This window comes from Daucus carota, chromosome 1, assembly GCF_001625215.2.
Source record: "Daucus carota subsp. sativus chromosome 1, DH1 v3.0, whole genome shotgun sequence".
Taxonomy (NCBI): domain Eukaryota; kingdom Viridiplantae; phylum Streptophyta; class Magnoliopsida; order Apiales; family Apiaceae; genus Daucus; species Daucus carota.
Genome location: NC_030381.2, coordinates 11,871,517 through 11,883,870, shown reverse-complemented (window position 1 = coordinate 11,883,870; position 12,354 = coordinate 11,871,517). Strand labels below are relative to the sequence as shown.

General features: G+C 32.7%; 2 protein-coding genes across 2 annotated transcripts; both read right to left on the bottom strand.

Moving 5' to 3' along the window:
- Positions 1-4,414: 4,414 nt before the first annotated feature.
- Positions 4,415-6,635, bottom strand: LOC135150803 (uncharacterized). The gene is made up of 7 exons (XM_064087981.1): positions 6,118-6,635; positions 5,934-6,036; positions 5,735-5,856; positions 5,540-5,621; positions 5,350-5,458; positions 5,129-5,283; positions 4,415-5,063 (listed from the first exon to the last, which is right to left on the bottom strand). Exons 1-7 carry the CDS (start codon positions 6,140-6,142, stop codon positions 4,940-4,942), a joined length of 720 nt encoding a protein of 239 aa, XP_063944051.1. The 5' UTR covers positions 6,143-6,635; the 3' UTR covers positions 4,415-4,939.
- A 188-nt stretch (positions 6,636-6,823) lies between these two features.
- On the bottom strand, positions 6,824-9,589 carry LOC135150802 (uncharacterized). Its single transcript, XM_064087980.1, has 12 exons — positions 9,411-9,589; positions 9,169-9,319; positions 8,802-9,079; positions 8,640-8,736; positions 8,439-8,560; positions 8,290-8,371; positions 8,100-8,208; positions 7,873-8,027; positions 7,655-7,775; positions 7,366-7,572; positions 7,115-7,255; positions 6,824-7,029 (listed from the first exon to the last, which is right to left on the bottom strand). The coding sequence occupies exons 3-12, from the start codon at positions 8,971-8,973 to the stop codon at positions 7,024-7,026; spliced, it is 1,212 nt and encodes a 403-aa protein (XP_063944050.1). The 5' UTR covers positions 8,974-9,079; positions 9,169-9,319; positions 9,411-9,589; the 3' UTR covers positions 6,824-7,023.
- Positions 9,590-12,354: the final 2,765 nt, after the last annotated feature.

The window sequence follows — 12,354 nt, the reverse complement described above, 5'->3', positions numbered from 1 at the left end:
GTTAAGGGAAAGCCAAATACCTGCTTTTCCTTACCAGCTTCTATGATTGGAAAGTAGACCACCTCCACAGAGGGATATAAGTTCATTCTTGAGAGGTTTTTAAACACTCTCTTCTCCTGCACAAACGTTGGAAGCTTGGCTTCCTGATTAGTGATAACTAGCTTATCATTTACATGATTTGCCAACATCATGAGAAACCTAACATAATATATGTTTTTATGCCTATCATTTTTATCACCTAGTTTCTCCCCAATTTCTTGGATCATCAAACCACCAAAATTAAAGTACTCATTTGTTAAGAACATATAAAGCATTTGAAAAATCTGAGAAGTAATAGCATCAAAATTACTGATTTTGCCAGAGAATGCCTTAACAAATGCATCACATAAATAGCTCCATTCTCTCCTAAGCCCTTTTCTAACTATTTTACCTAAAGCAGAAGTATGTAATGTATAGTTCATGGCATTGAGCATGTTAACTAACTGGATATCAATAGGCAATGTAGCAACAGTATTCTCAGGAATCTTAAAGCATGCATTCATGACATCACAGTTAACAGTATACACATCATTTTTAAGAGAGAAGGATATAGTTTCATGCTCACTATTAAATTCAGCCATAGTCCAGATTTCTTCCACCACTTCATGATAGACAGTGGGAGTTGAAAGCATGGCATGAGAGAGTTGGCTGACTTTGATGAACTCCATCATTTTGTGGAATTCCTTCTCTTCTACAGCTTCAGTATTCACAAATGACTCAAAATTGTTCTTCTCATAAATGAACCCAGTAGGAGATGAGTATTTCTTCATGGGCGCCATTGTAGTTACAGAGAAAAATTGAAGAATATATGAGCTTCTTTTTGCACAGAGAGAGAGAGAGAGGTCTTGTGAATTCGAAAGAGTGAGATGAAAAGAAATGAAAATACTGAAAATACTTAAATACTTTCACAGAAAATTGTTGTGATTGGTTGAAAAATCACCATTGTGGAGAAATAATTTTTAATTAACTCCGCAAAAATTACACACACGATTGTATGTATAAAGTAGAGAAGAGATAAAAGTGATTTCAACGGCTCAGATGTGGTAGATATTTCGATGGATGAGATATGCGCCTCTTTGGAATTCTTATTCGATTGATGAGGATCAGTTTAAAGAGTTTCAAATGATGTCATCCATCGAACTAAAAACAAGACAATAGGATATTGTTTCAATGGCTGAGCTGAAAGATCTTCCGTTAAAACAATACTCCAATATAGGATAATTTCAATATCTCATCAGTTGAAATATCAACTATTTTATCCAGAATTATAACTAAATCAATTTTTGAGGAATTGAATGTAGCTGAATTCTGGCTACCATATTACAAACAAATTTACTATAAATTAGGAGAAATTTAACATACCTAATTTACTAACCAACCTTCTGAATGTGGATTCATCAAGGGGCTTTGTGAAAATATCTACAATTTGTTCTTCACCTGGAACAAAATGCATTTCAATAGTGCCGGCCATCACATGTTCACTTATGAAGTGATACTTGATGTCAATATGCTTGGTTCTTGAATGTTGTACTGGATTCTCAGTTATAGCAATAGCACTGGTGTTGTCACAGAATATTGGGATTTTTGAGAGATATAAACCATAATCAAGTAATTGATCTCTCATCCACAATATGTGTGCACAACAGCTTACAGCTCCAATGTATTCAGCCTCAGCTGTAGAGGTTGAAACAGAATGTTGCTTTTTGCTAAACCAAGAAATCAGCCTGTCTCCAAGGAATTGACATGTGCCTGTTGTACTTTTTCTATCAATTTTGCATCCTGCAAAATCAGCATCTGAATATCCAATTAGATCAAATCTAGAGTCTTTAGGGTACAAAATACCAAGATTTAGAGTTCCCTTAAGATATCTGAATATTCTTTTAATAGCAATTAGATGTGATTTTTTAGGATCTGCTTGAAATCTAGCACAGAGGCATGTAGAGAACATATAATCAGGTCTACTAGCTGTCAAGTATAAGAGAGAACCAACCATTCCTCTATAATTTGAAATGTCCACAGATTTCTCATTAGGACTTAATTCAAATTTAGTGGCAGTTGGCATGGGAGTTTTAGCTTCTTTACAATCCATTAAATTAAACTTTTTAAGTAGATCATAGATGTATTTAGTTTGATTTATGAATATACCTTCCTTTACCTGTTTAACTTTTAAACCAAGAAAGTAGGTGAGCTCTCCCATCATGCTCATCTCATACTGATTTTTCATCAGTTTGGCAAACTTTTTGCAAAGTTTCTCATCTGTAGACCCAAAAATTATATCATCTACATAAATTTGAACTAAGATAAATCATAAATGCATCATTTAAATTTCTGTAAAATAGAGTTTTATTCATAGTTCCTCTAGTGAAATGATTATCTAATAAAAATTGAGGTAAAGTGTCATACCAGGCCCTTGGTGCTTGCTTTAAACCATAAAGTGCTTTTACTAAGAAGTAAACATACTCTAGATAATCTGGATCTTCAAAACCAGGAGGCTGACTTACGTATACCTCCTCTTCCAGTTCACCATTAAGAAAAAAACTTTTGACATCCATTTGATAGACTTTAAAATTTGCATGAGCAGCATAGGCCAAGAAGATTCTTATGACTTCCAATCTTGCAACTGGTGCAAATGTCTCATCAAAATCAATTCCTTCAGATTGAGAGTATCCTTAGCCACAAGCCTTGCTTTGTTCTTGGTGACAACTCCATTCTTATCCATTTTGTTTCTGTATACCCAATTTGTGCCTACAATTGTTCTGTTCTTAGGCTTGGACACCAGCTTCCAGACTTTGTTTCTCTCAAATTAATTTAATTCTTCTTGCATGGCAAGAACCCAATCAGCATCTTTGAGAGCATCTTATATTACTTTAGGCTCATCCTGTGAAAGAAATGCACTATATAAGCATTAATCTTGAGTAGCTCTTCTAGTTTGTACAGATGAATTTGCATCACCAATTATTAATTCAAAAGGATGATCCTTTGTCCATTTTCTTTGAGGTGGAAGTGATTGTCTTGATGAAGTAGTCTCATTGTTGTAGTTCAGATTGCCATGTCGAAAAGCTCCCCCTAAATATGCAATCTCATTATTCCTAAATTGATTGAAATTTTGAGACATTATTTCGTCTGATGAATCCAGAGGAGTTTCAACTGATGCCTCAGCTGAGTTTTCGATGGCTGTTGTCTCATCTATTGAATGCTCATCAGTTGGAATGTTAATTCCAGGATTAATTCTAGCATTTTGAACATAGTCATCACAATCATCATCACTATCATATAGATCACCTTCACCTTCATTTTCAAATCTGAGATTGTCATGAAATCCTTCATCTGACAGACCTTGAATCTTTTTATCATCAAAAACTACATGAATTGATTCCATAACAATGTTAGTTCTCAGATTGTAAACTCTAAACGATTTTCCATTAGAGTATCCAACAAAAATAACTTCATCTGCTTTGACTTCAAATTTCCCAAGATTTTCACCTTGATTACTTAGAACATAGCACTTGCATCCAAACACATGAACAAAGCTAATTGAAGGCTTCTTTCCTTTATACTGTTGAAAGGGAATCAGACTGTGAGATTTGGTTATCAGGGATATATTTTGAGTGAAGCAAGAAGTGTTCACAGCCTCAGCCCAGAAATAGGTTGGCAATTGAGCTTCATTAATCATGGTTCTTGCAGCTTCTATTAGGGTTCTATTCTTCCTTTCGACTACTCCATTTTGCTGTGGAGTTCTTAGTGCAGAGAACTCATGAATAATTCCCTTTTCTTCACAAAATTCTTTCACCATTGAATTCTTGAATTCAATTCCATTATCACTTCTGATTCTCTCAACTTTGACATCTGGATTGTTTTTTAATGCCTTTGAAAAATCATCAACAATCACTAGACAAAATCTCTTCTTTGAAATTGACATAATGTTGACTGGACCAAACAAATCCATATGCAAAAATTGAAGAGGCTTTACAAGTGATGAAAGAACTTTGCTTTTGAAAGAGCTTCTCTTTTGCTTTCCTTGCTGACATGCTCCACACATACCATCTTTGGAAAATTCCAACTTTGGGATTCCCCTAACCAGATCCTTCTTAACCAACTCATTCATTGTCTTGAAATTTAAATGAGACAATCTTTTGTGCCATAGCCAACTGTCATCTAAGCTTGCTTTGCTGAGAAGCGAGTGACTGAATCATATTTAACAGAGTTGAAGTCAGCTACATACACATTTCTTTTTCTTTGTCCAATTAGTACCACATTGCTGTCATCTCCCTTGGTGACAACATAGTTGACTAATGCTAAGCAAGTTATGCTTAAGACCAGAAACCAATGCAACTTCATCAATGATGACATTTTCTTTTGCTACCAAGCCATATACCATAACTAGTATTTGTGCCCGCGTTGCTTGGGTTTTGGAGTTAATAAGATTTGCCATAGACAAAATGAATTTAAGACGATTAGATATTGTGATGCATACTTAGTCGACTACATGAGTTACAGAGAAAAAGTTCGAATATTGTCATAGTTTATGCATTACATATTCCGAGAATGAAAATTTTTTAAGCTTGAAGCCTAATTGGTTACTGCTGATGAATTGCAGTTCAGGTCAGACATTCCTGGTAGATGTGCTGTTGATGTAGTGGCTTGTGTGTTGATGCTTTGGCTTTGTGGTTGTTGTTCCATTTCTGTGTCCATCTCCTCCAACTTGAATCCATGGCATATATTTGTAGCCCAGTAGAGATTTGATTGTTTCAAAACATTTGCTGCATGGATCTCCATTTTGATTGTAAATGTTTGTGTTGCAAGCATTTTGAAACTTTCTGGGAAGTACTCTTCAGTTGCTTCCTGTGGTAATATTAGAATTGAAACAAATTCTGATTTTAATTATTTTCGTCACAACCAATTAAATTTTTACCTGTGGAATTAACTGCCTTGCTCTTTTCCCAAGCAAACTTCTAACCTCTCTGTCTTCCAATAAGATTTGAAGTGAACCGGTAGCATCCAAAGCAATGACAACCAATCTAAATCTATTTAACGGAAACCGTTTAGAGATATGACATAAAATACAATCTTTACATATGATTTTGTTTACCTTATTTCTGGATATGGTACAATTCTTTGGCATCTTGCGCAACTGTAGAATTCATTGACAAAATCGACTTCAAAATCGCATGATGTGCAAATTTTGAAAAACCATTTCTGTTGGTCGTCGACGTGCATGATGGTTACATGTGCCAGAACTTCTGCCTGCCATTTACACATATAAGTATCTTAAAAATGATGAATTTTATATAAGCTAGTAATTTTTTTTACCTCAACAGAATCTTTGTCCAATGATTTTATGGCTTCAACAGTAAGCAGCTCAGCTTTCTTCTTCTTCTCCATTGCCATTACTTTCTTTGAGAAATCAGGTATAGCTAACCTACATATGGAATTGGATAATTATTTTTCAATTTTTTGACTGATAATGTCTGCATCAGCTGTGACTCAAAGTGTTGCTTACATCCTCCTCAGCTGGTTGACACTGTGATGGTTAAGATTTAAGTAGAATGTTGTTGGTGCAACATGTGTGACATTTGGAGCATCTGCAATTTGAACACAGAAATAATGAGTGAGTTAGTCCATAGACTGAATGTTGGAAAGCAGATATATTAATATAGAATGATTAGTCCGAAAGAGGATTCTAAATGTTTCATACTGCTCCACATTTGCACTCTGCATCCTGCAAGAATAATAATGACTGGAGTCTCCATTTTTTTCCAAATAGCTTCCACAAAAACTTGTGCATATTTATCCCAAAAAGTTACATTCACATTTGTTCTGTTTAACATTACAAAGAAATGTCAATCATTATAAATAGCATAACCACTTTTTTTAGCTTCAGGATTTACACTAACCTTCCATCAGATATAACAAACTTAGCTTGTTCCTGTTGAATTCCATGCCTATTTGTAATTTGTTCAAGAAGAATCTTATGATCCTTAATAACACCGACAACATCTGTAATTTAAGATTTATATAATCAGTGTTCCCAGTTTAATAAGTAGTTCTGTAATATTTTTAAATCTAAAGCTTGCTTACCAATGACATAAGTTGTTTCAGTCATGTAGTTCTTAAGTTCACTGAGATCATAAAAGTCAAAGATCTCAGTTGCAATTTGTGCTGCAGTTTCTTCGATTTGCTGGATCTTTGTGTCTGTTGTGAAAATAAGCTGATTATCCCTCCGCACAACCCTAAACTTGTCTGTTTTTTTGTAGTCCTGTACAATAAAACCTGTAATAATATTGATGCTTCCAACTATGATCTGCCTTTCCAAGTCATAGGCACAGGTTGTTGGTACGAAAGCATGTATTGTATTGTTCTGCAAAATATGCAATTTAGTAGTAATCTGTTGTGGTACTTAGAGCACAACTTCATTTGTTAAATCATACAATTTTAATTGCAGTTTGATTGTACTAACCTTGTTGTCTAGCAGCAGGATGTTGAAGTTTTTGAATTCTTCTCCAGTTTTCGTCGCTCCTCTCCATTTGCGTATGACTCGAACTTTTATCTTGTAGTTATCAACTCCTGTTTTGAGGTTTGCAAGAGCTGCATAGCGTGAAGACATTTTGCCTTTGGATGCAGTTTTTTCACAGTTTATTGCATGTGGTATATATAGAGATAACCTAATCTGATGCAATTAAAGTGCATATTAAATACCTCAACTTACTACTCCTGTGCAAGATTAAATACTGATGTGGTAGGAAGCAGCTATATAGGTATGCAATTATATAAAACAGTAGTCCGAGTAGATTAAATAGTTAGGTTCCTGGACGCCAAAAAATAGTGCAAACATATTCAGCACAGTTTAGAATATTTAAACAGACAGAGTCATAGATTCAGAGAAATTATAACAAAAGTCTTGGAAACTCTGAATTGTATCAGAGACCGAAGTTTCAAATTCTTCTTCATTGGCAAAAGTAGTTGTTGACGTCCAGTACGAAGCAGTTACTCCTGAAATTGGATGATAGAGTTAAGGAATTCGATGACAGAAGTTACTACTGAAGTAGACTGCAGTAAAAATATTGGGCATAAAGACCTTTTTCTTCTTATCCTTTTTGTTGAGCTTGGCTGGTGTATCTTCTTTTGGATCAAATGCCACCGGCTCAATATCAACCCTTGCCCTTGTTTTTGTAGAAGAAATTCCAGTTGTTGGTGTGCTGAGGTCGTCATCTTTCAGCTGTTGAATAATTAATTAAAAAGCGTAAAACTTCGGGAATAAATAATTATTTATTCAAGACCTCAGCCTTGAATAATTATTTTTATATGATCTGTAAAACTTCAGCTTACGTCTACAGTTGCTGCCTCAACCATTTGAGTATCTGTGTTTGTCGATGGATCAAAGTTTGCAGTGCTTTCAATTTTGTCAAAAATCTCATCCGCCTCATACACCATTGATCCTTTTTTGAGATTGTTCTCTGTAATGTTTAGAGTGATGGTATAAACTTTCTTCTCAAATGTCTTGAGAACTGCTGGAAATTTCCCCTCGGTATTTTCCTTTAAAGAAGATGGTTAGTGACTGCTTTTAAGTTAGTGAGCACTTTTGCTTATGATATTACAAAGTTTAATACATGCAAACCTGAATAGCATCCACTTCTATATCAAACACAGTTTTCTCGATAATCCGAGTAACTTCTTGGTCCAGGAAAATTACTGCAATGCTACCTGTGTTGTCGCTGCATAATGTGCATATACGGAATCTGCAATATACATATATATAAATAAACTAATACAAAAGATATTTTCTTTCAAATTTGTATTTTCTATTTTGATGTATAATAGTAATCATATTCTAACCTTTTGTCAGGGTATGGAATAATTCTGTTACAGTCCTCGCATTTAAAAACCCCATCGACTCGTGATATTTCTTTTGGACATTTTGTGCATACAGCATAAAACCAAGATGACTGCTCTTCGACCTTAGTTACTTTAAGTTGGCACTTAACTCTGCACTGTTGATTGGAAAAAAGCCAAAGCATTATTCATTTTTGTCTCCTATTAATAGAAAGTGCAAAACATATTACCTCTGTGGAATCTGGAGTCATTGCTTTAATTTCTTTGATAGTAAGAGTTTTTAACTCTGTAATTTCCTGCGGTGGTGATGAAACCGTTTCTTCAATTGTTTCCAACATTCTGCATAGTCATTTGAACCAATTATTTGCTTGGTAAATTGAAAAATTTAGACTTTATTCATAAAAGGTAGTCATTTTTTACTTGGCTTTAAGCTCTCCGATGCTGTAGTGTGTAGGATTGATGTAAATTCTTGTTGCCGGATAATTTGTTAGATTAGCTATACCTGTTTAAAATTTCTCTAGCAGTTAAATTTTGTAATGCTAACAGCAAGTGACTATAAAATATCTTACCCTCATAGAGTCCAACTTTTGCAGCAGCAATGATAATATAAATCTCTGTTTGTTTACAATCTTCCAGCTCTTCTGCAAACTGAACTCCAAAATCATCAAATAGAGTCACAGGAACAGTGTACCTACACAAATCATTTCAGAATAACATTAATGATAAACTAAATTTATTTGTTATTAAATGGTCAGTAGATTTGAACATACCTTCCATCAGTGAGGTCAAACTTTGTAATAACCTTCTCGACATCATTTTTGATTGACTTGATGTTCGTTCGAACATTTTGTATCCTTCCTACCATATCTTTACATTTTTTTGGTTAAATTAGCTCCCATTTAAAATTATAAACAAATATACAGTTATTATACCTATTAAGAAACGGTTGTCCTCAGCTAGTTTTTTAATTTCTCCCATGTAGAACAGGTCCACAGCAAACTTCTCAATTTTCAAACCAACACCCGAATCTGTCTCTATTTTTGTGTGTTGTGAAGTAAATATGCTTTCTGTTTCGAACCGGACGGTAGGTTTCGTCGCCAACATAATCCTTAACTTTGAAATTTGTGAGAATATAAATATTTCCTTCCTTCAATTGTTCGAAAAGTCCTTTACAGTATTTAGAACTTGCAAATCCATGAATCCTGTGGTTCTATAAAAAACGACATATTTACTAAATTTATTAAACTGTGCTGGCTAAAAAGAAAACAGTTTGAAGCTGAAAGTTTTAAAGTAATTAACCGAATCATCGATGAGTGTCATATTGATGCCCCAGAACTCTTTTGTTTCTCTGTTTAGTCCTTTCCACATTGACTGTAATCGAAGTCTACACTTCCAGTCGAAGCGCTCTGTGTTCAACTTCTTGATTGATTCGAACTTGTTAAGCTCCATTCTGAAAAATTCGAACAAAGAAATAACTCAATTAATATACCACATTGATGGTTGAAATCATAATTGAAAGATTAGGTGCGTCATTTACTCACCTGAATTGAAGGCGGGTGAGTTTGCAGATTAGTATCTGTGTTGAAAGGTAGGGCGTAATGAAAGTTATATGTTTTCTGAGATGTGTAATAATGGACTGTGTTCTGATCAAGTATTTTGTAAGATATGATGTTTACAGCTGTAGGTTAATTTGGGCATAGATTTACTTTAGTGTGCTGAGTACGCGGCTCCATTATGTTCACTGTAGTAGCTGAACTAGTTTGGATTTGATTACAGTTGAACTCTGTGTACAGCATCCGGTTGTAGGCCTTACATGTTGTCAGTGGCGGCACCTGCTAATCTTCAGTAAGTTCTGTTTTTTGCTATTTTAAATTAATTTATGAAGACAGGTAAGCATTCATTCTTTTGGCTGAATACAGTTTAAAATTTTGATTTGTATATTAAATTATATGGTTTAAAATAATTCTTATATTAATAGGAATTTTAATTTTGATCGTAAATAATATGGTTTAATTTAATTTTGACATGTAATAGTTAAGGTTTGTAAAAATTTCATTTAAGATCAACGTATTGTAGTCAGTTGGTGGCATAAATTTGTTGATAAATTTTATTGATATTGTATTTGGAGGGAATAGCTAAGAATTTAGCCAAAATTTTGTATAATCTTTATCGTTAGATTTAAAAAGTTTTAAATATGAATTGTTAGAGTTAAAATTTTTTAAATTTGTATCGTGAAAAATACAGTTTAATTTATTTTAGAGTTGTAATGGTGAATGCCAGTACAGATTACATTTTAGATGAACGTAATTTAGTCACTGAGACGCATAAAGTGTTGGTTGGTAAGCTAAGGTATATAATTTTATACATTAACATTTGAATCTGTTCATGTAAAATAAAATTTAGAAAAAAAACAGTGTTTTTCTTAATTAAATCAATTTTATTTTATAAAATATTTTGTTTCATAAATTTAGGGTGAAAAATGTGCTTCATAAATAATATCAACGTATTTTAATTTTGATCGTACATAATATGGTTTAATTTAATTTTGACATGTAATAGTGAAGGTTTGTAAAAATTTCATTTAAGATCAACGTATTGTAGTCAGTTGGTGGCATAAATTTGTTGATAAATTTTATTGATATTGTATTTGGAGGGAATAGCTAAGAATTTAGCCAAAATTTTGTATAATCTTTATCGTTAGTTTTAAAAAGTTTTAAATATGAATTGTTAGAGTTAAAATTTTTTTAATTTGTATCGTGAAAAATACAGTTTAATTTATTTTAGAGTTGTAATGGTGAATGCCAGTACATATTACATTTTAGATGAACGTAATTTAGTCACTCAGACGCATAAAGTGTTGGTTGGTAAGCTAAGGTATATAATTTTATACATTAACATTTGAATCTTTTGATGTAAAATAAAATTTAGAAAAAAATAGTGTTTTTCTTAATTAAATCAATATTATTTTATAAAATATTTTGTTTCATAAATTTAGGGTGAAAAATGTGTTTCATAAATAATATGACACAGTTTATAGTTCACATTTAATGTGTGTGTCGTTCATCTAACTTTTAAAAAAATATATTGTTGAGCGATAAAAATTTATGATACTTTTTTGAACAGAATAAATGTTGGTTGTCGGTATAATTTTACGTATAGTTCTAATATCATTAAATTTTTTTTTGTCTCAGTTGTTGTACTTAAAAAAATAAACTTGAAACTTTTAGTGTTTTTTAGTAATTGTTACAGGTGTAGCCATATTTGAAACTAACCTTACATTTAATAAATGACGTTGTTTATTTGTAATATATGAAGACAGGTAAGCATTTATTCTTTTGTCCAACACTATTTAAAATATTAATTTGTATATTAAATTATATGATTTAAAATAATTGTTATAGTAATAGGAATTCAGTATATTCATGGTTCTTCGTCACGGGTCTTCTTTGTCATTGTTATAGTAATAGGAATTTGTATAGTAAATAATATGGTTTAATTTTATTTTGACATGTAATAGTGAAGGTTTGTAAAAATTTCATTTAAGATCAACGTATTTTAGTCAGTTGGTGGCATAAATTCGTGTCCAGGCGAATGAACCACAAATTACTTCACACTCCACACAGAATTTAAGACATTTTGTGATCAGTGAATTAAGATGACTTACAGTTTGATTTGTAGGAGTTGATTTGTAGGAGTGAATTTTTTTCAATTTTTATTGTAAAAAATACAGTTTAATTTAATTTAGAGTTGTAATGGTAAATTTCTGTACAAATTACAATATACATGAACGTAATTTAGTCACTTAGTGGCATAAATTGTGGGTTGGTAAGTTAAGGTATATAAACACTGTATTAACATTTTGAATTTGTACAATGTCAAATAAACTTTTCAATATAGAAAAGTGTATGTACTACCTCTAAAATTTAGGAATAATAGTGTTTTTCTTAATTAAATCTTTTTTATTTTATAAAATATTTAGTTTTTTTCCAATACTTTGGGATATTAGAAAATAATATATTTACTGTAACTGTGATTACTGTGATCAACCACGGTTACTTTGTATCGAGCCACAACCCAATTGATTTGACTTGTTTTTGTCTACTGCAGGTACATAGTCATAATTGCCTTGGTAATAAAACTCTTCAGTTTCTACTTATCTTGCACCTTGATTTGTACTGGCAGTTACTATTTGCAAGCTCTGCATGGCGTCTTCTACTTCGAGGTTTGTGCTCTGTGTTCTAAGTCTGAAATCCAGTTTGTACATTGGTTACATACCATATTTAACTTTCTTTTTGTTCTGTTCTTCAGGTCTTTGATCAAAAGCAGCCAAGGTATGTTTCTTTAATTCATAGTTTACTATGCATGAGTTGTGGTCGATTATTTCTTAAGACGGAAAACTATCTGGGATTGTTTATGTAGTAAATTTTAATATGAAATGGGGCGAAAGAGGAAGTACATTTGTGTGTCCAAACTTTGGTTCAGACT

What these genes read in the sequence shown, in the direction of transcription:
- LOC135150802 (XM_064087980.1), bottom strand. Translation starts at nt 8,973, where the DNA reads ATGTTGGCGACGAAACCTACCGTCCGGTTCGAAACAGAAAGCATATTT. An exon ending in TTTGACCTCACTGATGGAAG is followed by an intron (nt 8,561 to 8,639) that starts GTATGTTCAAAT and finishes TGATTTGTGTAG; the next exon opens with GTACACTGTTCCTGTGACTC. An exon ending in TTGAGGCAGCAACTGTAGAC is followed by an intron (nt 7,256 to 7,365) that starts GTAAGCTGAAGT and finishes ATTATTCAACAG; the next exon opens with CTGAAAGATGACGACCTCAG.
- LOC135150803 (XM_064087981.1), bottom strand. Translation starts at nt 6,142, where the DNA reads ATGACTGAAACAACTTATGTCATTG. An exon ending in TTTGTTATATCTGATGGAAG is followed by an intron (nt 5,857 to 5,933) that starts GTTAGTGTAAAT and finishes AATGTTAAACAG; the next exon opens with AACAAATGTGAATGTAACTT. An exon ending in CAGAGTGCAAATGTGGAGCA is followed by an intron (nt 5,622 to 5,734) that starts GTATGAAACATT and finishes TTCAAATTGCAG; the next exon opens with ATGCTCCAAATGTCACACAT.